Source organism: Triturus cristatus, chromosome 6 (assembly GCF_964204655.1).
Source record: "Triturus cristatus chromosome 6, aTriCri1.1, whole genome shotgun sequence".
NCBI classification, from domain to species: Eukaryota; Metazoa; Chordata; class Amphibia; order Caudata; family Salamandridae; genus Triturus; species Triturus cristatus.
This window is the reverse complement of record NC_140589.1, coordinates 910,800,740-910,827,130: the sequence shown is the minus strand read 5'-3', so window position 1 is coordinate 910,827,130 and position 26,391 is coordinate 910,800,740. Positions and strand designations below refer to the sequence as shown.

The following is a 26,391-nucleotide window of genomic DNA, read 5'->3' as shown; positions in this document are numbered from 1 at the left end:
CTGTGGGTGTCAGGTGTTGTGTGGTGCAGACCCGCAGATCCTTGCGGGACTGGAGTCTGTTGTTTGAACAAATCCGGTGTTCATGGGAGACAGAGTCTTTGGGATTGAAGGCAGGCATGTCCTCCGGGTTTGTCGAGGTTGCTGGCAGGATACACCGGGATTTCGCTGGAGCAGTTTCGAGGTGGGGACAGGCAGGTAGGGCTGGGAAAAAGTCAGTGGCCGTCCTCCTCTTGTTAGCTTTGGCACGGCTGTTCGGTCCTCCTTCTTTTCTGCCCACAGGTTCTTGTCTGAGGAAGCAAGGTTCAGGGGTGCCCCTAAATACTAGATTTAGGGGCGTTACAGGTAGGTAAAAGGTTGGGACCGATGGGTCCCTTTCCTGGGGTGGGCACACCCCCCATTATGCCACCCACCAGAAGAAGGGGGGGGCATAAGCATTTTTCCTGGTTGGCTGGGTCCCCCTATCTGCAAGAAGGCAGGGACTGAGAGTTGTGCTTCATCTTGCCTCCTCCACCTGAGGGGTGGAGTTGGCAGACTTGGGCACACCTCTCTTCCTCACTTGTTTTTCCCGCTGGTTCTTTCGCCCAAAGTGGGGGTTAGAACCAGTGGGGACCAGTTGCTGAAAGCAGCAAGTGGCCTGGGGAAGCTCACAAAGGCGGCAAGCCTTTGAAGCTTCCCCTTCGTGAACCCTGCCCATGCTGGGGGAGGAGGCTTGAAACCTCGTCCCAGGATGTGCATTGTTTCAGGCCCTGAGCACAGCAGGTTCTTGACCCAGGGCTCCAGAAACATGTCTGGTGGTGGCAGCTGAAAGCAGCCACTCAGCCTGGACATTAGTGGTAGGTCGTTTTTAGGAGGCATCTCTAAGATGCCCTCTGTGTGCATTTTTCATTAAATCCCACACTGGCATTGGTGTGGGTTTAATGTGCAGAGAAGTTTGTAACGACAAACAGCATCATATAATCTTAATGGCAGCACTGCACTTACAATGTCTAAGAATGGACTTAGACACTGTAGGGGTACAGGGTTCATGCGCCTGCACCCTCACCACTGGTATAGGGCACCCAGCTAGAGGGGTGACTGATCAATGCCAGGGCTGTGGGTTTTAGGCATGGCACACAGTGATGTGTGCCATATCGACTCTTCACTTTGTTCTGCACCAAGAGACGCAGCCTGCAAAGGCAGTGTGTTTGTGTAAAGGTATGGGGCCTCTAAGGGTGGCACAATAAGTGCTGCAGCCCTTAGAGGTCTTCCCTGGTCACAGTGCCCTGGGTAACTTTGGTACCATTTACCAGGGGCTGACCTGCGGCCTGAGATGCCAATTGGGTTTGGGTTAGTTTTTGGAAAAGAAAACAGGCCCTGGGAACCTGATTGACAGGGACCCAGGGCACATCAAGTCAAAAGTGCATCAGTAGTCTGGCAAAAAGTGGGAGGGTTACTGCAACAGAATCCCAGCTTCTCCGAGAAGTGTTCTGACAAGATGCACTTGTTCAGGTGCATGAGGTCCTGGAAGGGACTTAGGAACCCATCCTTTTTGGGAATGAGAAAGTAGAGAGAATACACCTCCGAGCCCTGTAGGTGTTGCTGCACAGGCTCTATGGCCCCTTTGAGAAGGAGCGTTTGAATCTTTTTCTAAAGCAGTCGTTGGATTTCTGAGGAGAGGATCTCTGCAGGGTGGTATGTTGGTTGGTGTGGAGATCAGCTCCAGACAGGAACCGTGTTAAATGATGTCCAATACCCACTGGGCAGAGGTGATGTTTTGCTAAGCGGAGAAGAACATGTGAAGTAGTCCCCCGATGGGTGTTGTGTGGTCGAAGGAAGGAGTGGCAAGTCATTGTTTGTCTGGGGAAGCTCCTTGGGAGGGGGGGGGGGGGGGGGGGACTACTCACTACCTCACCCAGCACCGGCCTGGCCATCTTATTAATCTGATACAAAACAACCTGTACACATCTGGGCCCAACACCAGATGGCAGGAGTATGTATAGCATGTGTATCTACAACCACACATGCCACAAAAAAAATTCCCAGGGAAGTTTAAGATATTTCAAAGAATTAATTATCATCTTGTGATTAATGTCATAGGTGTATGCACAAAATAGCATTAGAAGTAATGTATAGCAGATAAGCCTCCCTATCCTAAATCACTGTCAAAGATTTTCTTAAATTTCAGAATGGTTAATAACAATTAAGAGCCGCATAGTAGGGCTGTTAGTCATTTCCATATGAAGCATCATTATTCAATAATAATAAATGGTGATGTATTCAGAGGCTTTATACTATTCAAATACTAAATATTCCTGAATCATTTCATTGCCATCACAGATCCACTGGCTCATTCAAAGGTCAAAACCATCTCTTCTAACCAAAAAGTAGCATCATTGTAACATTGAACAAAGATTTAAATAAATAAACAAAGGTGGTAGGTAGTGGTATAGAAGAGCCTCATTTAGCTTTTGGGCTTCAAGATCTGCATTCATCACAAAAAAATAGACAGGAATTTCACTACCATTCTCCGGATATATAATATAAGAGTAATCATTTTCTGAACGAATAAATAAGCAAATAAAAGTACCTCATTTTGGCATGAACAGTGAGTGAATCCAGCAGGTTCATTGGCAAAGGAGTAACAGACCCAGAAGCCAAACAGCTGGTCCCAGGAAGAGGGATCCTCATATTTCCGTTACCATAAATCGTCTCCACCAGAACTCCCATGGGTAACGTAAAACACTCAGAATTTGTAGAATAGGCGTTGCACAAGAGTGCAATTTTGTAATCGTTCATTTGTAAACTTTTATTTCTCAAACTCTGCTGCAAGAACCTGTTGTGAAAAATCATGGTTGGTTTGGGGAGAGGGAGGGTACAAAAAGGAATCAATATTTGTAATACTATTCTTTTATGCAGCTTGTCATAACTCAAGGATAATAAGGAGCAATGACCTAGATCAAGAACAATCATTAAGCTTGTCTTGTAATTTATTGAAACACCACATTTTTAGGCAGTGCGGTCAAAAGTGTTAAAAAGAGCATAACAATAATAAAAGTATCTAACTGCACTTTAGCACAAAACCCAAACTAGACTGCCCAGTTCAGAAGGCGTCACAACAAGAGCGGCATCTACTATAAAGTAAAAACAAACTGCAAAAGAAAGCCAACCAAAATCACCATGACCTTCTGGTAGTTTCAAATAAGTGCATTCTAAATAATACATACATGCACAGCAAAATGGAACATAAACAATGGAGAAGAGAAGTTGATGACCACTTTAAAATACACCAAATTCAAATGAAAAACCTTCATACATTTCCTAAAGGAAAATCCCTAGCTGGAGGGACAGAGTGGTTGGGGAGAGGAAGGTGGGGAGAAATCCTATGCAGTGAAGGAGGGAGAACCCAGGTTTGGTAAAAGAATAGAGTAAATCATGCAAAGCAAACTACAGGAATAGGAACATTTTTAATGTCAACGAGCAGTGATCAGTCTTGCACGTCTCATAAGAATATGGCTCTTATTTCAGATCGAGAACTTGGTAACAAAATAGTGTAAACCATGCAAAGCAAACTACAGGAATAGGAACATTTTTAATGTCAACGAGCAGTGACCAGTCTTGCACGTTTCATACGAATATGGCTTTTATTTCAGATTGAGAACTTGGTGAGATGATCGACAAATTCTGATAATTTAAGAAGTGTTTTTTTTTGTTTTTAAACCCAAGGTACCGGAGATTTGCAAGGAAGTAACAGGCAGATCTGACATACCCTGAATATCACTATTGCTGGCTGCATATTAGCTACAACAGTGCTTGTCTCAGTCTACATCCATGACTGACCTGCAAAAGGGCTGGTTCGTAGCCTAGGTGGAGCATTCAAAGCCTGTGCCAGGAATAAGAGTAGGTTATATGGCCATAAGACATCTCTGGCTAGAGACTAGAGTGCTAACTGACCTTCATCTTACAGTCCGCCATCATTTGATTCAAATTTTGCTGGAAACCTTAGTTTGCAGTGCTGGCATATTTAAAAGGTAACTGCAGAACATGTAAAAACGAAATTCTGCCAAAAAGTCTCCTGAGGAAGGGTATGTTGTCTTAGCTCTGGCAATTACACCCCTTAGTATACATTTTTTTTTCTTCAAAGAGTGATTAAGCAACATATCATCCAAGCACTGGGAAATGGGTGTCCAACTCAATTTTAATTTTCTCCTCAAAAGAAAAGTTGACTTAACTAAGGTTTGAATCACTGCCCTATAGCTCAGATTTATACATTAGGTGCATTAACAGCCTGACCCATCAGCTCTTATTGATCATAGACTTTGAAAACGAGAGATCAACTGAAAACCTTACAAGTCTTGAATATGAATGTATGAAATGCCTCTTTTCATATGGCCATTCCCAAGTTTTTCGACTGATGCTGCTGGTTTTTTGACTCGGAGAGTGCACGGAGGCCTGCTAACCAGACCTTAGATCCTGACCCTAAAGTGTATAGCAAATTGGCTGAATCCAATTGGAAATGGCTAACTTGCCTTTAAGTCCCTAGTAAATAGTACTCTGGTACCCAGGGCATGTTGGTTAGAAGGGTATTCCAGGGCTTGCAGCAATGGTTGTGCCACACTGAAGGTATCTCAGGTAAAAAAAGTCGACCCCATCTACCACTGCGAACTGGTAGAACACTTGTGTACTGCTATCCCAACTTTGCCATTGAAAGCAACAGCAAAGCCACTGCTTTCCTTGGACATATGTGTAGGTCACCCCCCTCTGGCAAGCCTACCGAGTCCTAAAAGCAGGGTGTAACATAAAACACAGCCAGGAAATGTACTTTACATGTCCTGACAGTAAAACCAGTGAAACTACAGTTTGTACTGTGGAAAGGCTTGGTCATCCAATTGGCGAGTACAGGGTTAAATGCTGACCCCTCAGCTGTGCAAAGTCCTGAACGGTGTGACCAAATCGGGCAGTCCAAGATATCACACACCTCGTTACATTAAGAACGAGCTGTATCTCAAGACAAAATTAATATAACTTGTTGCAGTGTGCAGCTGTAGCAAAGTTGCCACTTTGTTGTCTTTAAAACTCCTGTGCCTTCCTGGGCACACATGGAGCCTACTCCACGAGACAGCTATCTGCCCTCATGGAAAGACATGCCAACAACTCTCAGAAAGGAGAACAATGAGGACTGCAGGCAAGGGAGGTGTCACCTCATTCCTGCAGAAAGGCACTTGGGTGTTAGCCACAAAAGTCAGGCTTCAAAGGTGAAGCTGCCTTTGAAGGCCAGATATGTATCACCGGAGTGAAGTGGTGGTGGGGGAGGGGGTAGTATAGGGGAGGGCTGTCAAATTGTTGAGGTAGAAAGGCTGGCATGGAAAGCAGAGAGGGAAAACCAGTTGCCTGGACCAGTGAGGTCTGGACACCGAGAGAGGGTCTTGCTATCTTGGGAGAGGCCAGAATTATGCATCCTGGGATAGCCAGATGCCACACTCCAGAGGAAGTGGTCACCAGGTGGTCTAAAATAGCTCGCCCTGATGAAATGTGACTCGTAACAATGAGTAGGTGAGTAGATTTCTCGAGGTCTGAATAACAAAGCTCAAACCAGCCTTTTTAATGTATGTAAACCACCCCTTTGGCAGGCCACTGTATTTTAAAACCCTAAAATGCTGTTTTTACTATGGAAAGGCTAGAAGCCCCATTGGTAAGTACAGGGTTACAGGCTGGCACCCCAGCCCTGCTAACTTCTGGAATGGGACTACTGAGGTTGGTACTGTTGGCTATCAAAAAAATAAGTTTATTAAATCCAATGTACTGGTTAAATTAAATTTAATGTCACTAGTGGGCCAAGGGCAACTTGAGAAGTTGCCACTTTAGGTTGCCCAGGTTTCCAGGGCCCGTCTACTGATGTACACGGGGCATGTCCTGCAGAAAGCTTTCTGCCCTTCTGGGGAGACTTGCTCACGACTCCCAGGAAAGAACACAATAGGGGCCTGCATGGTAGAGAGGTGTTAGCTCCCTCCTGCAAGAAGTCACACAGGTGTTAACCCAAAGGGAGAGTTTCAAAGGAGAAGCCGTCTTTGAAGGGAAAAATCTGAACACTTGTTTAGGCAGACAAGCTGGCACTGGGGACAGGAGAGGATTAGCCAGTTGTAAAATCGTTTTTTCCAGGGGCATGTAGCCCCTCGGTAGCTACACCTCTGGGGTGGGCTAAGGAGGTCTGAGTGTTGAGAGAGGGGTCTCGCCATGTTGGGGAGTGGGCAGAAGGGTGCATCCTGGTCTAGCCAGATGCCGCACTTCCCAAGAAGTGGTCATCAGGAGGGATGGAATCTGGTAGACCATTGGCTACCAACAGCATCCTGCCCTAAAGGCATTTTCTGAAGATAAATAGGGCACTTCTGTCTCCCAGAAATCAAATCTCAACCTGCTTGGAAGAAAGACCCACAAGGACGGCACCTAGTGGCTAGCTAAGAGAGGGACTGTGCCTGCCATGTCCTGCTCAAGGAGGAGCTGTCTCCGAGCCCAGTATTGCTAAGAGAACTCCAAGGTACCTAATAGTTTGAGAAGTTGTGCACCAGTGCCACCTGGGAGGCCGGTGGGAGAATACTCTGCGCTGTGCAGAGTAGGTGCCAAAGGCTCTGATAGCCTTCTCCTCAAGGGCGTAAGCCAGATATGCAAACCCCTCGAACCACCAGTCATTAATTATAAGCAAATGGACCGCCCAATAGTACAAGAGGATGTCTGGAGTAGCTATGTCACTCTCTTAAACTGGTCGGCAGCATTTCCTTAGGGCAATGCGGATGAGACCTTCATCCCAGAGTAGTGTCTGAAAGAGCACACTTAACTTCATGACAAGGGTCTTGTCAATTGAAAAGGGATGAATCTGTAGTTGGTAAAGGAGGCGCAGTAATTTGACAGCAGATCGTCCAGGCAAAGACAATGGGAGGGTGCTCCAAAACTTTACGTCACAAACCAGTCCCTCTAGCTGCGGCACCAAGTTCCCATAATTTGAGTGCTGTGCAACCCCGTAACATACTCCAGGTACCTGAACCCAGAAGGAAGAACCGTTATCCCCGACGTTCATGGAATATCGATCGGACAAGAGGCTATAGGATAGATAGCTGATTTTTGAGGGTTAATAAAAAGACAGGACTAAGTACTGAAGATTTGTAGAATCTGCAGCACCCTGGGCTCCAATGGGTCGCCATAGAGAGAAATCCTATCGCTTATCGCGTCGTCCCATTGGAAGTCCCTGAACAATGCATCAACTCTCATCTAGGCTGCCAAGGGATCAATCACTATTTCAAATAGCAGAGGAAACAAAGGGCACCCCTGTTGGATGCCCCGCATCACAGAGAACCACTCTAAGGCAATCCGCCCCCACCTCACAATCTGGCACGAAGATTGGTGCATAAAAGACAGACGCAACCCATACATTTCAGGACAAACCCCATTCGAGATAAGAGAGCAAACAGATAAAACTAATTAATGGAGGCAAAGGTTCCCTGAAAATCGACAGACAGAAGGGCTCTATGCTCGCAGTTAATCCACTTAGAGTAATCCCGCTGTGCACCCATCTCATGGTATGTTGAGTGGCCCGGCGGGATATAAACCCCAACTGGTCCGAGTGTACCAGACGGACAATAACTTTCCCTAGACGGCTCACCAACATCTTGGCCCATATCTTCACTTCTGTATTCAGGAGTGAAATTGGTCCAAAATCTCCACAGTGGGTGCCGTTCATACCCGGCTATGGCATTACTACAGTATCTGCCATTCTAAGATCAGGAGGTATTTCACCCATTTCAAGAGCCTCCTAGAACATTTCCAGTAACAATAGGCCCACCTGGTGCCACAACTCTGCTGGGAACCCATTAGGGCCCGGCAACTAGCAAGACTGTTGATGAACCAGAGCTGCACCCAGCTCATCCCAGGTGACTGCACAGTCTAGGAAATCCCGCTCCTCTGGCGACATGTGAGGAATTCCCAGATCAAGCACAAATTGGTGCAGATCCTCTTGTGGGCTAAGCAGGTCAGTGCTATATAGCTCATGGTAATAGGCCGCAAAAGCTCATGCAATGGGCTCACTCCCAGTCAGCAGTGACTCGTCGCTCGATTACAGGTAAGGCACTGGGGCCGCCGCCTTCCTGCGGTGCCAATGCAGTGTTTTACTAACCTTATCTCCCTATTGGTAGATTCTGCTGCGAGTGGCCATCCACGCTTCCTTCGCCATCTGTGTGTGCTCCTACAGAAGCAGACACTCTAGGTCTAGTTTATGTTCCTCGAGGTCCATGACCTACTACTTTTCTCCTTATGGAATTTTTGCTCAGCTGAAAATGGGACTACTTATCGTGGTTTTCTGAGCCTCCCATATAACACCAGGGGAAGACACAGAGACCCCCCCTACTGTCAGCAAGACAATGTTGACTCTGGTGCTTACATTTCCCTAAATTCATCCTGTTTGATGTACCAATGATCCAGTCGCCAGCCCGTCCCAGCGCCTCTCAGGCCCCATGCTAAATCCACCACCTAGGGGTTCGGGGGGGGGGGGGGGCACTAGCGAGATGTCTGACATTCATAACCCTTTGGAACTCCCAGATATATGCATGCAGAAATAGTCCAGCAGGGAGAGGGATCGTTGCGTCCCCGAATAGAAGGTATATCATCTGGGTGATGTGCTTTCCATAGGTCAACCAGGCTTAGGTTATGCACCAAAGTCGCAAGGCGTGTTGGTCCATTGCCAACCCCGACACCTGTCGAGGAAGGGTCTAGGCTTGCGTCACTTACCTCATTAAGATCACCTCCCAGGATCCACTGAGCCTCCGGCAACTCTCACAAAATCCCCCAATGTAGATAAAAATCCCGCTGTAAACAAAGGTAGGGTGTACCTGCAGACCAGGGATAAGGGAAGCCTGTGTAAGGTGCCTGAGACTGCCACATAATGGCCCATGCAGTCTTGCCATACCTTGGAGACCACCAATAGAGTGCATTTCCAAATTAAAATGGCAGTGCCTCAGGATCTCCTGTGAAAGCCGGCGTGATAGACCTTGGAATAACCCCTATGGGCCAGGAAAGGACACTTACTGCACAGGAGGTGGGTTTCTTGGAGCATATCAAGGTCTGTCTCTGTTCTTAAGGACCGCCCCTCTTTTGACCTTCTCCAATAGCCCATTCATGTTCCATGATACAACTTTAAGAATGGATGGGGTTGTGGTTTAACGAATGCCGCACCCACCGTTAAGCTAAGTCAGCCGTATGTAGCAAGTGTCTGATTGCTGTTTCCAATGCTCGCGTGTGTTCAGAGTGCACCTTTGCTTAACACCAACACCTGAAAAAGAAACAAAACACCCTGCCTCCCCAAAAGGCCTCCCCCGCAACTCCCTTCCAATATGTCATGTACTGAAAATAGTTGTGATGCGACTAGGGCTAACGTGAGGTGTATCGTCTGAACCCCGCCCACCCCAAATAAACTCAATCCCAACTCAATAGAACTCAATAGGAAACATGGGTACTAGAACAGTTGTTCTACTAACACCCCATGCAGATAAGGCCTTGGAGTAAGCCACCCACTACTGGTCTCATTCTGTAGGTCCTGGAGTCATTGATGGGTCCTGCCCTAGGTCTGCAATATCTTCTCGAGCTGGGGCAGACAGGCGAGACAGTCATGTCCTTGAGTTAGCCCAGGCTCTAGGGATCGAGCCCTCCTCTTCTTGCGTCTCGATCGCTTCCAAAGAGCTGAGTGTCATTCCTTCTGGAACCCCCTACTCCTCCATTTCCTTCCTTACCCATTTGCACCGACAGCTTAATAGATTGTAGAGAGGGGCAGAGACAGATTTACCCTGAAAAATTACCTTCAGGTGGGCCGGAAACAAGAGCATATATGTGAGACCCATGGCCCTTAGGTTTTGTTTGGCCTCATGAAAAGAGCGTCGCTGATGTTGAACTTTTAATGTGTAGTAAGGCAAGATCAACACGAGGGGGGATTGATGTGTCAATTGATCCACCTTGCTTGCCACCCTAAGGATAGAGTCACGCTCAGCATTACTGAGCACTCTTACAGTGAATGGTGGAAAAGCACTGGTGGTTTAGCAGGCAGGTCGATATTTCCTCTCTGGGGACCTAGCTCACCAGCCTGTCCTACATAAATTTGGTGGGGAGAAGCCCTCCGCTCCTTCGGGGATTCCCAGACATGTTGCAGAAACAGTCCTCCATGGGGCCAAAATATAAAAATAGGCACATTGATGGATTACCACTGGAGTCCAGCAGCAATTTTTTTTTTTAAATGGTGGCCCACCACTTTACATTATTTATATAGGATGGGCTGTGTCAGTACGGCACCATCCCCCCACCCCCCCCCACAAAGGGTTCTGGGGACACCATGCCTCGGGCCAGGTATATTTAAGGGAGCCCTCCTCCACCAGCCATTTTTGCTCTGGGGCCTCCATCACCAGAGCCCAATGTAAAAAAAAAAAAAAGCAGGGAGTTTGCGCAGCTCTTCCTCAAGCTATTTTCGGCCCTAGGGACCCCATTCCCAATGTATTTAAGTGGTGGGGGCACACAGTCCCCCCCCCCCCCGAGCAGCCCCCCGATGTCTTAAAAAGACAGACTAAATTACTAAATTACTGTGTTTAGGGGAGCCCACTCAAGGGACACAGTTTGCTTGCCCACACTACAGCGGGCAATGAAACAGGCGGTTGCTCCCATCTGGAGGTAGCATTTTTAAATCTCCTGACAAACGGAAACAAACACTAAGTCTGCTCCCAGCCGACGGTAGATTTATAAATCCTTCAACCAGCTTGGAGCAGACTTGCGATCTGTTTCCCTGCCTGCACTAATGCGTGGCAGGGAAACAGAACAACACATTACTCCCGCCCGGAGGGAGCAGCATAATTAGCTGCTTCCTCCGGGCAGGAGTAATTCCACGTCCCAAACTATGCAAGGACCCGGCTGGTGGCCTGGGGCGTGCCCCTTGGCCACCAACGTGAGGTCCTAATCCGAGCATGCCGCCGGCACAAGTTATAGTTAGCTCTGCTGGTGAACAGTTTATTTTTTTTCAAAACATTAAAGTTGTAACCGACATAGTCACCTAACTATGACATCACTTTAACCTTTGGTTTTTTTCAGTGAATGAATATGTGTATATGTTGGTGTGTGCAGGCAAAAGGTAATTTTGGCAAGTGCACATGAGACAAAGTGCCCATTAAGTACACAAATGACCAGGCTCATCAGGAAAATCAGGTTTAATTTTTAGGTCGAGGACTACCGGTCTGCCGAAGGCAGAACCGGAAGTCGGGAGATTTAATGACTTGGAGAAGAGGGGCTTGAATCCGCCGCTCTTCTCCCCTGTTCTCTATTGGCTGGCCTCTTGAATGCTGGCCAGCCACTGGAGAAGAGGTCAGTCACTCCGATCAGGCCCTGTCTTTTTCGGATCGGGGGGCGTGTTTTTTACAAGAAGTCTCATTTTCTCCTCCAGCCAATGGCTGGAGGAGAGAAAAGACAAACACGCCCCCGAATCCGAAAATGCCGCTGCCTTTCTCCGAGGCATTTCTTCTTGACCTCGGAGAAAGGCAGTGGTGTGCCTTTTGCTCTGCCTTGTTGAATGAGAGACAAAGGAGCGTTAAAACAAACAGCCCAACAGTTGGTAAGCAGCATGCGCTTGCTGCGCATGGGGGTCATGGCTAGTTTACCCTGCTGTGTTTAGTTGTGATTGACACCCAGGGAGGTCTTAATATCACGACGTGGCAAACCACCAGCGCCGACCGACAAACAGTTCTCCACAGAAATAGAAGGCAACAAGTGCAGTGTCGAACTTCAGCGCGCGCCCTGCTCTTTAATGCGTCCTTCGTTTCTTCTTGGATGAAATGTCGGAAATATAACCCTGCAACGGTTTTGCTATGTCAGGGTAACTGAATAGCAGCAGGTGCAGAAAGGGCTTACGTCAGACGGTGAAAATAATTTTCAACACGTAATATTTTTCAGGGATTCTCGTTTTTTTAGGCTTTTTTTCACACCACGTGCGATAACATTTGTGGGGCACCGAGGTTTATTTACTGCGCACGTCCCTTGCTAAGCATCTGGTAGTAGTGGATTTAGAGGCGGTAACAATATGATTTACTGCAGCTGCAGTCCGGCACAGCAGAAATAACACCGCGGCGAGTTCCTTCTAAATAGCCACCTGTCTGACACAGCGGAAAAGACGCCGGCCCTATTCTCTCTCTGGCCTTCTGGTGAAACCAGTGTGCTGCGTTGAGTGCTTTCGAAGCCGGCGACTGAATACTTGTAAATACACATTTAAAGCGTTGGATCTGTTTCTCAGTTTGCGGACTGCGATTCTTTTTAGGTTTTTCGTTTAGCATAGCACATAGGAAAGAGCGCCTGCCTGCCAAGACCAGCTGAGCGTTTTTCAAGCCCGTGAAAATAATGAATTATTCAGCAGTAAGCATGCTTACAGCTGGCCATTTGGGGGCTTTGATCTGCGAATCAGGCGGCGGCATGAATGCCCGTATTGTCATGTTATGTGTACACAGTGTGTGAATTATTGAAAATAGAGAGGCCTGGGCCTCATCTGGTAGAGATTACAGTGCAGGCATGCTGGGTGAGGGCCTGTAATTGAAAATCCCCAGATGCTGTTTATGTGGTCTTTGTCCCGTGACCTGCTGCAGTAAGCTTGTCTGAACAAAACGCCGCCTGCATAGAAAGCACGGCCCAGCCCCTCCCCCAGCAAGACTCAATGTGGGACTAGTTAAGCACCTGCCCACAATATTTTCGGGAATCCTCAATACATGTGCTCGCCAGTTAGTCAACAGGTTACGTTAACTGCTCATTCAGTTGTTAACGCGGGAATCGTTTTAACTATATAGTTGTGTTTAACTGAAGATTTCCTGTATGGTATATTACATTTGTGAAGCACTTTCGGAGAGAGAATGATGCTAACACAACTTTACTAACACTCGAATGCTTATAGACAAATGGTGTATTTCGTTTTTATTAGTAGTCAGAACACCAAATAACCCATCTAATTGGGCCAGCCCTTGTGTTCTCGTTTGGCGTGTCAGAATCGTACCAAAAAACAAATCATTGGCGTGCTTTGCCCCCGAGTCTCTGCCATAGTTTGCGAGGGGGGATGTTGGTTAAAAGTGTAATGCCGCACGAACTAGCTCTTTCTACTCTTTACCTTGCAGGGTACAGGGGTCGCTGTGACACCCTGTGAACCCCACATGCACCGTCTCTGCGACTAAATAGTTGGACGACCCCAGAAGCAAACGGCTAGGTCCCTGCAGGCGGCACACCAAAATGCGATGCCTTTTGAGGACGGAAGGGTCTATTTTTGTTGCGCCTTATTGTTCCTGGGGAATGTTTCCTGCCCGTTGAAAAGTCGGAGTGAGGTGGGGGTGGGGGTGGGGGGGGGGATTGCATGAGTTAAAGGGACAGGCTCCACACTTCACATCAAACACCCCGTTCGGCGGTGGGAACAGAAGGCTTGAAATCAGACATCTCGTTAAGGTTAATTAGGGGTCATTTGGCTGAAGTGCCAACCTCGGAAAAGGTGTTTCTTTTCGCAGCGCGTCTTCTCTTTGAAATGTGTCAGGAGAGCATTTGGCTGTATTACCTTCCAGCCATCCTCCTGCTCACCATTCACGCAGAGCGATGGCTTTTGAAAAGAAGGTGCGAGCCCTGGGGAGAAGAGGTGAAGCTGGGCGAAGAGACCAGCCTGGCTTTTATTTAAACACGTCATCTTGCAAAAACAAACACACATCCATGGTTGAAAGGCGCGCTCCTATAACCCACCGTGGGAAACAGGCGAATTGTGTTTTTTTAATCCACAGAGCTGATATGCGCATTTAAACCGTTAATTCGATATCTCCTCCATAATCCCCTTTTTTTAGGAGATATGGAAATAGTTAAACTGGTCGGTCCAACTTTTGAAAGATTTTTGTTCTTCTCAATATAACAACCGGGCACGTTTCGTTAATAGTTTGTGATGCAAATGGGGTAATGTGGAATTTTCACATTTTAATATTTTTATATTGTGGCTGTTTCACTCTGGCATATGTCATCATTGCACAAACTGCTGCCCCGAAGAATAAAAAAAGGACGTGTATTTAAAAAAAAAGAACTGAGTCTGAAAACAAAAATCTGAACGAAACAAACGTGTTTAATTCCATTTTATTTTTTGTGTGGTGGTATTCTACGTTCTTTTAACAGTAGGAAATAAAATCCATACTCTTCTAATGTGATCAATGACTTGGTGAGTGGTAATATCGCTCAACTTTGCAAAATTGATAACTCGGCACTTTATAATAAGTAAATAATATTATCAAATTGATATTGTAGTTAATGCTCGTCTCTACATTGCATACGGACTACAAAAATCGTAGTGTCAAACTTTGGCTGTATCTACCCTGCTTTGATGTATCTATAAGTATTGCATACATCTGACATGTACTGTGCTCACTGCCTGCCCCGCTCCTCTCGTGGGACGGCGTTAAAAGCAGCCTTTGTTACATGTCACCTCAGCCCTGCAAGAATGCGTGTTTTCTTTACTCCGGCACCGCGCTCCCAGCGGCAGTACAAGCTGTCTGTGTGTTCTGCTGGAACCAAGGATTGGGGACCTGCCCAGAGGGTGGCTAGCCTCGGTTCATTTGGTTTCTCGGGTGCATACTCTTGCCGACATGTCCCTCAAGATACATATGCACAGGGCACCTCCATTTGCGCACTTGTAGCAGCGCTTTCTGCACACCGAAATTCCCAGCTCAGGATATTTCGCTACATTCTCAGTAAAATGTTATGAATGTTCTTAAAAAGGGTGTCATTTTGATATCAGGCGATGCCTATTCATTTCTATGACAATTTGTGAGGGGTGGGGGCAGTGAGGACCGGTGCAGGTCAGCCTGGCTAGACGAAGGGGTATGTCTGGGTGAGAAAGGAAAACAGAGAGGAACAGTCCTGAAACTAAGATTAGGAATGGGGGGGGGGGGGATCTGCATTGGCACAGGGTAGTTACATAGGTCGGATTCATATGATATTAAGTGGGTGGTGAGAAGAACATTGACAGAGCTCATATGAGGCCTCATTGTGTATCAAGAACAAAAAGAATAAAGTGATTAGTGGAATGCTTGAATTAATCTCAAGCCCAGTGCTACTCTGCAGTCTATCATTGTTTGCTCACTCAATCACTCTCTCACTCTAGACAGAGACAAACCATGTGCAATGTGTCTCGGTCCTCTTCAATAGGAACAGGCCAATGAACTGCAAAGGTAACCCCTCTCAGACAGGAATAACAAGCATTTGCAATGCAATAGGTCTCGCACTTGCGAGAGTTTAACCTATTGGCATTGTAAATGACAATGCCTTTTATTTATGTTTTAAAAACTAACACATAAATAAAAGGCATTGCCATTTACAATGCCAATAGCTCTAACTTTAACAATGCCGAGACCGTTGCATTGTAAATGCTTGTTATTAAAGTGGCTGAGCACTGAATATCTAGCAACTTCGGTCAGGGCCTTAGGAGGGTAACTATAGCCTCAACAGAAATAATTTCAATCACAACCATGGACAGCCAGCTCACTGAGTCAGTTTCCTTTCTACAGTGTCTACTTTTCGCCCTACCTCCAGCCCCGCTGAAAAAATATGCAGTGTTGGGGCTCTTCAAGTTCTAAAACGGATCAAAAGCCCTGCCAATTCATAGGGGTTAAAGGGTGTACAATGTTAACTCTACTAGCCCCATCATTAAAACCCCAATACCATTACCATATTGGTGAATCAGTGTCCTCCGCTACATCCACAAAGTTCTGATAATCACTCTAGTAATTTCATGCTATGCTCCTGTTCATACATAGCGTGCAATCACAGTCCTGAAACACTATTACCACGCTCCTTTAGCTTTGATAAATCAATTTACTGCAGAACACCTTGAAACTAACTAAAGTTAACCATGACATGTTACAGTTTAATTTCCAAAAACTTAGAAAATATGCCATCACGTAATACAACTCCAAGAAAGGAAGATAAAACTATTTATACAGTGGTTGTCAAGCTCAGTGATTCAAGGTAGCAGACACCCAAAAAAACACTTACTCATGATGAAGCTTGAGAGAATGTGGGATGGGTATCTGCAGCTTGGAGTTGTCATTCTGTGCTTTCCTGTTGAGATGTATCCAAATGCAGGTCATGGCAAAGGCGTGAGTTGACTGGGGTTTATTAATATCAGGTACAGGAATACACTAAAGAGAAAAAAGAGAAACATTGTGTTGTACCACATGTTAACTCATTACTTAAAGGTGTGTAGCATGATGACACTGACCTTTGTCACACTCTGGAAAACCTGTGGTACACAATTTAGGATCCACAATTTAGGATCTTTAAAGCCATTCTAAATCAGATGATAGTAGTTTAAAAGGTTTACTTTATGAACAGAGCTCCCTGAAGAACAAACGCTTGCAACTTGAGGAAGCTGTTTGGCAGCTTAATTCTGTAAAAGAAGACCATAACTGAAAAGCCACAACTACTACTGCATCATTATGGACTAAAGCAAACGTCCATTACCAGACTATAACAGCTTTGTTAGGGTCGACAAATACTCCACACTGTAAAGCAATAGGATTGGTTAGGTCCGCATCTTACTAATGCTAAAAATAAAAAAATGGTAACATTACATCAATTATTAAAATGACGCAGTTTGTGCCTTACAGTATTCATTAAATTGCTGTTTGCACATGTACATACAGTAACAAAGATAATACCTTTAGGGAGCAGCAATTAGTTACTTTCACAAACATGCCTGCTCATCAACTCCTGTTCATAACCACTAAGAAACCTGCACCTCCTAAAACTTGTGACCCATAGAAAGTTGGAGTATCTACTGCTCTACAAACAGGACTTGAGAAAGGGAATTTCTTTTTTAACTTTGCGAATGAAAATGTGAATCTTTCTTGGAATTCTGATTCAAATGTTAAGGGACAGTAGATAAGCTGTGATTTAACGTTGCCTGCTAGGGCCAATTAAGGTACAGCAAGACAAGACAAAAAAGGTCCACCCTGGTCGGCTTATGATAGATAAAGCAGAGGCCAACTTATTAAATACCCTATTTTGCCCTTTTCAGATAAGATCCAAAAAGGCACGATGAGCCCAACTCAGTGCTTTAGTAAACCAGACTAAAGCTTTGAGCAGGTGCAGGAACAGCAGGGGTCTGTAAATGGCTATCCCAAATGTGGACCTCCTCAAATTCATGGCTGAATATAGCCAGTACAGATCCCAAGTACATTTTAAAAAAGTCATATAACTTGTCACAGCACTAATATGCCTTACAGAAGGTAATCACAGTACTGTCAACAGTAAAGAAAATACAATTTAAAAAAAACACATACATGAAAACCTATAAAAATTCATTAGACCGAAGATCTCACATACACCCAACAGAAGAGACACCACAGTGGTAATTTCCAAATTGTTCACAATTGAACAAGCAACCAAGTTATGACACGCAGAAACTCAACACAACATTCATTCTCTTGCAGGCAGAACATTTCATATACATCCACTGCAGCATAGACAAGCAATGTAGTTTACAAATATGTCTTTCTGCTGCACTCGCTACAACAAGAAATTACTCAATCACAAGACACGTTGGAGAGACTTTTCACACACAGCTATCCACATGGCCAGAACAACATGAAACAACCACTACAAAAACATCCACAAATCGAACACAAACAGCAATTTAGACATAATGCATGCCCAACATAGCTCCAATGTGCATTTGCGGAAGCAACAAACTCTGCTCTGAATCACTGGCCAATCGGTAAATAGAAAGACAAAGAGATGATAAACATCAATAAAACCCACAAGTCATACCTCTATAACACAAGAGTCATAAACTGCAGTTCAATAAATTTAGGCACTGGCACACAATTCGTACAAATAAAAGAACTCAATACATATCAACTACAAGGAGTGTTAGAATGCAACAGAACCCTTAAGATCAGGTGTAAAGGCATTTCTACACATGCCCCCTTCATCCGGGATAAAAGACGTTTCTTTAAAGTCATACTAACTGGCAGATTGTAACATAGGAAAAACATAGAATGTAATTATTTAAAAATTTTATAAAATGAAATACCTGAAAGGAAAGGTGGATAAAAAGTATACAAAGGTTGTATAGTCCAAACATAATACTTAGGAGAACTGATGTGTGCAAATGAGTGAATTATACCCATCCTGATAAGCAAAATAAGGTGTGTAACTGAATGAACCATACCTATCCTGATATACAAATCTAAGATTTCTCTGGTAACGTACTGTGTTACACATGACTAACAGTATGGAGGATTAATCACAGTATGAACATGCCAAGTCACTGTCCATTTCACACAGCAATACACGGTTGGAGGACCCAGACCATTAATAAGTATATAGCAGGAAAGAGTGTAAAACACTAGATCATCATAGTATGGCAGGCTGTTGTTTATCCTACACCACACGAGTTACACTAGGCCTGTAGACTATAAAGTTAAAAAGCATGAGAGGCAGTTGAGGATACCAGCTCACCAAGTTGGTAGACCTGGAAAAATTTCCTTTCTCTCATCCATTTAATGTTCTCTCCTTACATCCCTACCTCTGGCCACAGGCCGTTTATCAAACTTCAGTCAAATAATCCACTGAAACGTCTCAGCAGATGACCCTACTGTGCTCTTGAGCTAGGTCACCCACAAATAAATACAAGTTCACAATCCTGAACGATGACTAATCTAGCATAGGAACGATGCAAATAACACCATGAAATGCTTACTTGGAATCAGAAGTTATATATTCTAAGTGCCTGTTTAAAATTAAAAGTGAGAGTGGGATCATATTTTTCTAGTTTGAAAATATAAAGTATCTCAACCATGCACACCTAAAATTTGGCAAACACCAATACTCTTTAAAAACAACACTAAGCATACACAGAATGCAAAGAGTTATCTTTTTAAAAAGCACTATTTTAGAAAAAGCATTAAATCGTGCTTTGCAGAAACTAACGAGTACCGGCGGTAGTCTTACTGGTAACTCGGAATTGTCCCCACTGAAAGGTCTGTGGGGACAGCTTACTATCTCATGCAGAGTCCTTTCCATGCCCTGATGAGGGATACTTTCAGAATGATAAAAGAAAAACGGGGGGGGGGGGGGGGAGGGATGCAAAACTGGTTTACTTATGTGATTTCCAAACAAAAAAGACCTCAGACATTCTGGTAGTGCAAGCTGTAAAAGGTTCCTCACCACTAAATCTGAAAGGGTCTGACAACTTTACATGCAGCAGATGGAGAATGCTAAAGAGGAAGTCAGAAGACCACCAAAATGGGAAGCAATTATAAAGCTGCACAGTCTCAAGCAAACATAAAAGGGATTGTTAAGAAAGGAGTGCAACAAAAATTACTGCAATACGAATGGGAAGGATTTCATCATTTTCAACAATTCTTGGGCAGTCGAAACTTCATGTGGTCTACAGTGCCCTGAGATCGGCTGCAAAGATGCCAATAAGAAAAGTTGATACATTGTGGTATTCACTGAACTGTCTTTCAGCTAGTAAGAAATTATTCAGTTTGTTCAGTCCATTCTGATTTTGCGGTAGCCAGTCAGATGTATGTGGTCCCCAATTAATTATAATAGGCTATGTGGCAGCCAACCTGAATCGATGCAGCTCTCCATTTGTTTCTAAGACGCTTACAGGCCCAAGAAGGGAAGATATGAGCGATTCATGCTAAAAAGCACAATTACACTCACCAGTTTCTTTTGTCTGGAAAAACAACACAAATGGCAGCACCATCTCAAATCCACAACAGCAAAGAAGACACAGAAAAATGGGCCGCATCCACCCACGTCTGGGAAGTGAAGTCCATGCATACAAGGGCAAGTGAGGCATAGGCAAAAGCTATGGGTGTACTCTGCTTCCCTTCAGGTACTACGGCAGGTGCTCCAGTCCTTTCTCAAACGCAGAAGAATAGGTCAAGCAAGTAATGGATGGGAGTGACATTGAAGGCTCAGTAAAGAAAAGCTGAAAAAATCATGGAGGCCGGAGGTTGAGAAAGCAACATGTAACTTCTTTGAACTATTCAAAAGCAACAAACTGACCTTTAGAATAAACATATGTATACTATCACAGTGTCCATGCAGTACAACAACAAAAAATGGCAACACAACGCACCCTATTGATGCAGATTTTCAGGCAAATAAATTTGCAATAGACGTTATTCCAAATATTTTGTTTACGTTTCATAATAAAAATTGTTGGAAGCTTACTTCTTTTTCTGGGTACAATAGGTCAAAGAGCTTCATGACAGGAAGGAAGTCAGCCAGTGCATTCTTCTGGATGCTGCCCGAGATGAACTGTAGCAAAACCCACATCAAATGATCTCTGCCTTTGATGAGGCCTCTTCCTGCCAACTGAAGAGACACATTTAAGTGCACACAAATACAGGACATTAGTCTGGATATTATTTTACCTCCTTTACAGTTTCTCCAGTTTGACGTTTACTCGGTCCAACATATTGCGGCAGACAGACAGATGTGGTAAAGGATTGAGTCAAGTCTAACCAAAAATTACATCCAGCATAGCGTTACAATGAGTTTTCTTCCCTTTGCTAAATCATACCTTCCTTTCTCAAACCTGTGTCCGATCAGTATTCTATTATCCAGCATGGAGGCATGTCCTGCCAAAGTCGTACTGTCCAGTAAGGAGGCTAGCACCAATTGTCTGCACTGAGGCAACACAACGTTTTAACATTGGGAGTCCACTATAGGCCTCAACATGCTAAGTATTAGTCCTTAGTAGTCACAACTGCCATTACCCACAGATGGACTTTGCAGTCAATACCAAGCAGATTATTTGGAAAGCCATTTTCCATAATAACTCTAATTATTGGGACATCCACTACTATTTTTAGATTTTTACCTTAATTACACTGTTGTTCCACAAATAACTTCGGGTCAAGCCAGCATACCTACAATGTACAGCGTTTTATTAGAATAAGAGTAAGGGTTTCAGGATAAATTGAAGCACTATAGTTGCAATGTGCTTTAATGTTGAACAAAGGCACAACTTTAAGTTCAGATGAGGTTTAAAGGGTCTGAAGCATCGCTCAATTTAGGAATAAATATGTAACCCTTCCCAGTCTGGTGATACTAAAGGGTGACTTACAAGTAATAATATATGGAAAGTTGATGTAAGCTTCGCTTTGAGTGATAAAGAGACAAATCCAATGGCACTTCTTAGTATTGATATCGATGAAGAACTTGTTAGGAACCAATAAAAGTTGGGAGAGGGGAACATGGCGGTCGGAAGCTAACGGCCGTGGCGGAGCTCCCGATGTGTGGCGTTATTAGCGGCAAGCGGACGGTGTAATTTTTAAGCATTCTCCCTGTATAATCTGCATGTCTTAAATAATATCTGAAGGATATTCTGTTTATTTCGAATACCTGATTCAAGGTTTCTTCTCTTTTTTCTTTTCCTTTCACTCCCGGGGCATTCTGGTACAGTAGACTCGGTGGTGTGTGACGCCACGGCAGGAGCAGTGTCTGAGCCTCCGTGGTTCCGCGACCTTGGCGCCGCCAGGCAGTGGAGGCGGAGAAGTCTGTGGCGGAGGTCTGGGCAACCCTCTTCGAGGGAATTCGTTTTTTGTCAGCTAAGGGGCCCCCTTGGATCGGGAATCAACATATTTGAAGGTGAAGGTGAGACCGGAAAGCTTACTTTGGGGGCTTTGTGCAGCCCGGGAAACCTGGATTTTGTTTTGAATCGTGGGGTGGTACAGACAGCCCAGAAGTGGGTGAGGGGTCTAGGAGACGGGGTTCGAGTATCCCTAGGAGAGTGTGCTGAGGTTGATGTAACAGTGACCGGGACTAATGAGTACAGCCTAATGCAAGTGAGCTGCACGGTGAAGCAAGCCAGTGGGGGTCTGAGCAGTGACTGTGGCAGTGTGGTATTCATTCCTGAGCTGGCGGTTAGCAGATACACCCTACGCAATAGAGATTCGAACATTCTTTCAGCTTTATCTACACCCCCTATAATTTCACCTCCAATAACAAAAATAAAGGCCGCTTCTAGAAAGAAAAGCCAGACTGCGGATATTACTCCCCCGGGGAAAGGAAGAGGTAGAAAAAAGGTTTGAGGGGGGACTGGTGTTAGGATAACACCTTCATTGAAGTCCTACTATAAGGTCCTTTCTACTACTACATCGGACCAGGATATGGCTACCGCTCCCACCGTCCCTATAGCTGCCCTCCCCAGTATTGCTGATCAGCTCTTTTTGAGTTCTTCTAGCAATGCAGAGGTAGGGGGGGGGGGGCGCATTACAAGATCAGCGGACAATCGTACACCCCTCAGTGGAGTAAATAAATAGCTTTTCGGTATTAGAAGATCAGGGGGTGAATCAGGATGAAGCTGGTGGAGAGGACTGTGGAAATGTATCGGTGAGGAGAGAAGAGGCTCCCAAATCCGTTGTACTAGACCCCCAATCGACCACCCCCTTTACCCCTCCGACATCATCGGTGCCCGAGACACTAGCAGGAATCCCGTTAGGTCTTAAAGAAGACATCGATAGGAGATTCACAATTTCTGAGACCAATCAGGTAGCTATTCAGGCCTCCTGCGAATTACTGGCACAGAAAGTGGAGGAGGTCTCACAAAGAACGGATGTCCTTGAGGCAGAAATCCCTAAGATCAAGGAAGCCTTATCTTCTTTTTCCGCAGTGATGGATAAGTTGGTTCAGCACAACAGGGAGCTGAAGGACGATATAGAGCGTCTTGGAAACCATTCTAGAAAAAATAATCTGAAGATTTTAAATGTCCCCGAGGATCTGGAAGGGGAAGATATTAAGATCTTTGTAGTCTCCCTATTAAAAACCACAATTCTAAAAGATCTGTCAGAGGAAAATCTGGATTTGATGGCTGATATTCAAAGGGTCCATCGGGACCCCTATAGGCGGAAACCTGGAAAAGAGCATCCAAGGAAGATTTTGGTGAACTTTCTCACGTATGCCATTAAGGAGAAAATATTGTCTTTGGCCCTGAAGGCTGGTAATGTGAAGTGCGCTTCCTTGTCCAGTCCATTTTCATTCCTTATTCGCTCAGATGTTTCCCGTATCACTGCCGCAAAGCAGGGGGAATTGGGCAAGAGGATGGCGACTTTAAATTCATTAGGAGCTAAGACACAGTTAAGATTCCCTGCGGATCATGTGGAACAATCATATGTATAACCTAAATCAAATTGAGGAAGTTGATATCCTAATAGATAAGATTGGAAAAGAAGGTGGGAGTTGTAGTGGGAGTGAGAAGTGAGGACCAAAGCTTGTCGATGTAGGAATTCTAATTTAACTAATAAATAAGTAGAGAGGGAAGAGAAGAGAAGAGAGAAAAAGGGAGGAAAGGCAAAGAAGAATGTGAAAAGATAAAGGAGAAATCTACAGTTTAGTATGAGTATAGCCGCCGTTCTGGCTGGATTAACATATATTTAACCTGTAATTTTGTTTAGCCACACGTCGGGTGGACCCTGCCAAAGGGCGCAAGCCCAGAGAATAGGTAGGGTTCCCCAGGGGGTTGAAGGATTGTGGGAGGCACGAGGGTGGGGGGATGGGTGGAGGGAAAGCGAAGCACGGGTGGGGTAGCAGCGGGGGAAAACAAAAAAAAATAAGTCCTCTTTCCATCTTCTCTTATTTTTTAGAGAGTAAGTTCCTTAGGGGGTGCTTAGTTAAAGGGGGGATGGGGGGGGCGAGAAGAGAAGACTCAGACATAATGACCGCTAGGATAGGGTTCATATCGTGGAACGTTAATGGGCTACGATGTCCGCGAAGACAAAGGTTGATTATGACTTTTTTGGAACAATCTTCAGCTCAAGTGTGCCTCTTACAAGAGACCCACTTGAGTAATCTTGAGTGTAAGGTTGTCTTTGGAAAATATAGATGGGTTGAATTTTTTTTGTTGTTCTGAGCAGACAACACATAATAAAGGAGTAGCTGTTCTATTTAGAGTAGGAACTGGTGGCTCCATAAAGTCCGTACTAACAGATCAATCTGGCAGATAGATTTTGGTGCTGGCAGATATCCGGGGTACCGAGATTGCTATAACATCTTATTACGGCCCAAATGTTGACGACCCAGCTTGTTTGCTCAGAGTACAGACCGAATTGGTAAATATTACTATTCCAGTTATAATTGGAGGGGATTTTAATGTCCTTCTTAATCCAGTTCAGGATAGGTAGAATTGTAGTTACTATGTGGCGGCCCTGCGTACGCGCCGGGCAATGACCAATATGATCTGTGAGCTGGGATTGGTAGATGCATGGAGGGCCAAGAAGGGAATAGAACCAGGTTTCACCTTTTTTAGTAAAAAACATGGGCACTCCTCTAGAATTGATTACATCCTTATGGATAGATTGGGGTTGGAGAATCTGGAGGATATTGTAACTCTCCCAAGCATTCTATCTGATCATACCCCGATAGCTTTCTCATATCTAGGAAATAAGCCAAAGACCAACTTCAACCCTAGGTGGACATTAAAAAGGGTAATGTTATCCAACCCGGAAATAATTTGTGCCATTAAAACATCTACTATTAACAATTTTTTAGATAATACGGGCTCGACGTCATTAGATTATGTATGGGACGCGTTTAAGGCCCATATCCGTGGTCTGTTACATAGTCTGATATGTGCTAAGAATAGAGAAGAGGCGTCAGTATTCCATAAATTGGAAAAAGAGATATCCAATTTGGAAAGAGTAAGGATGACTTGTCAAGCTGATAGCATGGCACAAACTCTTAGAGACCTGGAGCATCTGCGATTGGAGTATAGAGGAAAGTTAGATCAAAACGTTAAGCACAATGGTCGGTTCATAATATGGAAAATTATGAATATGGAGAAAAAGCTGGAGCTACCCTGGCAAGGAAAGTCAAGGCGGATCGAGTAAAAAATAACATCAATAAGTTGATTATAAACGAGACGGGGGAAACCTCTTCTAATCAAGAGGATATGCAAAGGTGCCTCCTTTCTGTGTTTTCTAATCTTTATGGAGAGGAGACATCTTTGAGTCCCAATAATATTCGAGAATGGTTAAAAAATAAGGCCTTACCAATATTGACAGCAGAAGGGCGCGATATGATAGATGATCCCATCACAGAAGAGGAAATTAAACTTCATATTAAGAAGATCAAGAATAATAAAGCTGCTGGGACGGATGCTCTACCGGGGGAAGTCTATAAGGTACTCCAAGAGGTTTTAGTTCCTAGGCTTCATGAACTTTTTAATTACATCTATGGTTCAGATGGTAGTGTTCCCCCCTCGTGGAAAGAGGCAACAATAGTACTTGTCCTGAAGCCGGGAAAGGACCCTCTTAAGGCAGACTCTTACAGGCCAATCTCCCTGCTTAATGCGGATTATAAGATCTTTACCAGCATTTTGTCAGGGAGGTTGGTCAGGATAGTCCCACGGTTGATTAATGTCGACCAAAAGGGGTTTATCCCGGGCAGGTTCATTCAGGAGCAAACTCTACAGCAGATAGGAAGCATTGATTTGGCATTGGCACTGTCAGAACCCTTGGCTGTGGCTGCATATGACGCAGCCAAGGCGTTTGACCGTGTTAATTGGGCCTTCCTATGGAAAACCTTAAAAATGATGGTATTTGGTGTAATATTCATACAAACCCTCATTAAGTGCTATGAGGGCGCCTCTGCAGTCATTCTCTTAAATCAGGGCTCGAAAAATCCATAAAAATGACACTAGTCCTGCAGGTCTAGTGCCTTGGAAAATCCCCTCGACCTCACTTTAACCCACTTGACCTCCGTCTCCGAAAACAGAGCAAAAGTGACAAGATAACAAGATTTAAAGGCATCTTTATTGCTCATTCCCTTTGTGAGCAATAAAAATGCCTTTAAATCTTGTTATCATGTCACTTTTGCTTCGTTTTCACAGACAGAGGACAAAAGCTAGTTTCTCTTCCTACTCGCCAGAAAGGGCGAGTAGGACCTAAAAATAGCTCGTCCTCATCAATACTCCCTCGCAAATGCGAGCGGGCGAGTGGATTTGTCGAGCCCTGTAAATGGTCTATTGACAACCAGTTTTAGTATAAAAAGGGGTAACCGACAGGGGTGCCCCATTTCACCCTTATTGTTCGATATCTATAGCGAACCCCTTGCACAAGCATTGAGACTAGATATGCAAATCACCCCCTTTCAAGTTTTAGAGTATAAGTGCAAATTAGCCCTTTACGCTGATGATTTGTTGGTTTACACCAACAACCCAGCGGAGGTGCTTCCCAGGGTAGAAGCTACCCTGAAGGAATTTGGTCTGTACTCTGGGTATATGGTTAACTCCTCCAAGACTGAGGTAATGTGTTGGGGTGTCAATAATTGGCCTGAAAATAGCAGTACGGAATTTAGGTATTTGGGGATAACTATAGTGCA

At 44.7% G+C, this 26,391-nt stretch overlaps 1 protein-coding gene across 3 annotated transcripts in view; it reads right to left on the bottom strand.

Moving 5' to 3' along the window:
- MED23 (mediator complex subunit 23) overlaps positions 1-26,391 on the bottom strand; it is a 467,463-nt gene that overhangs the window by 268,857 nt on the left and 172,215 nt on the right. For all 3 annotated transcript variants that reach the window (XM_085611580.1, XM_085611579.1, XM_085611581.1), the window contains 3 exons: positions 20,242-20,385; positions 16,045-16,190; positions 2,567-2,812 (listed from right to left, as the gene is read on the bottom strand). In XM_085611580.1, coding sequence (XP_085467706.1) covers positions 2,567-2,812; positions 16,045-16,190; positions 20,242-20,385 — 536 coding nt within the window. The remainder of the gene's footprint in view (positions 1-2,566; positions 2,813-16,044; positions 16,191-20,241; positions 20,386-26,391) is intronic.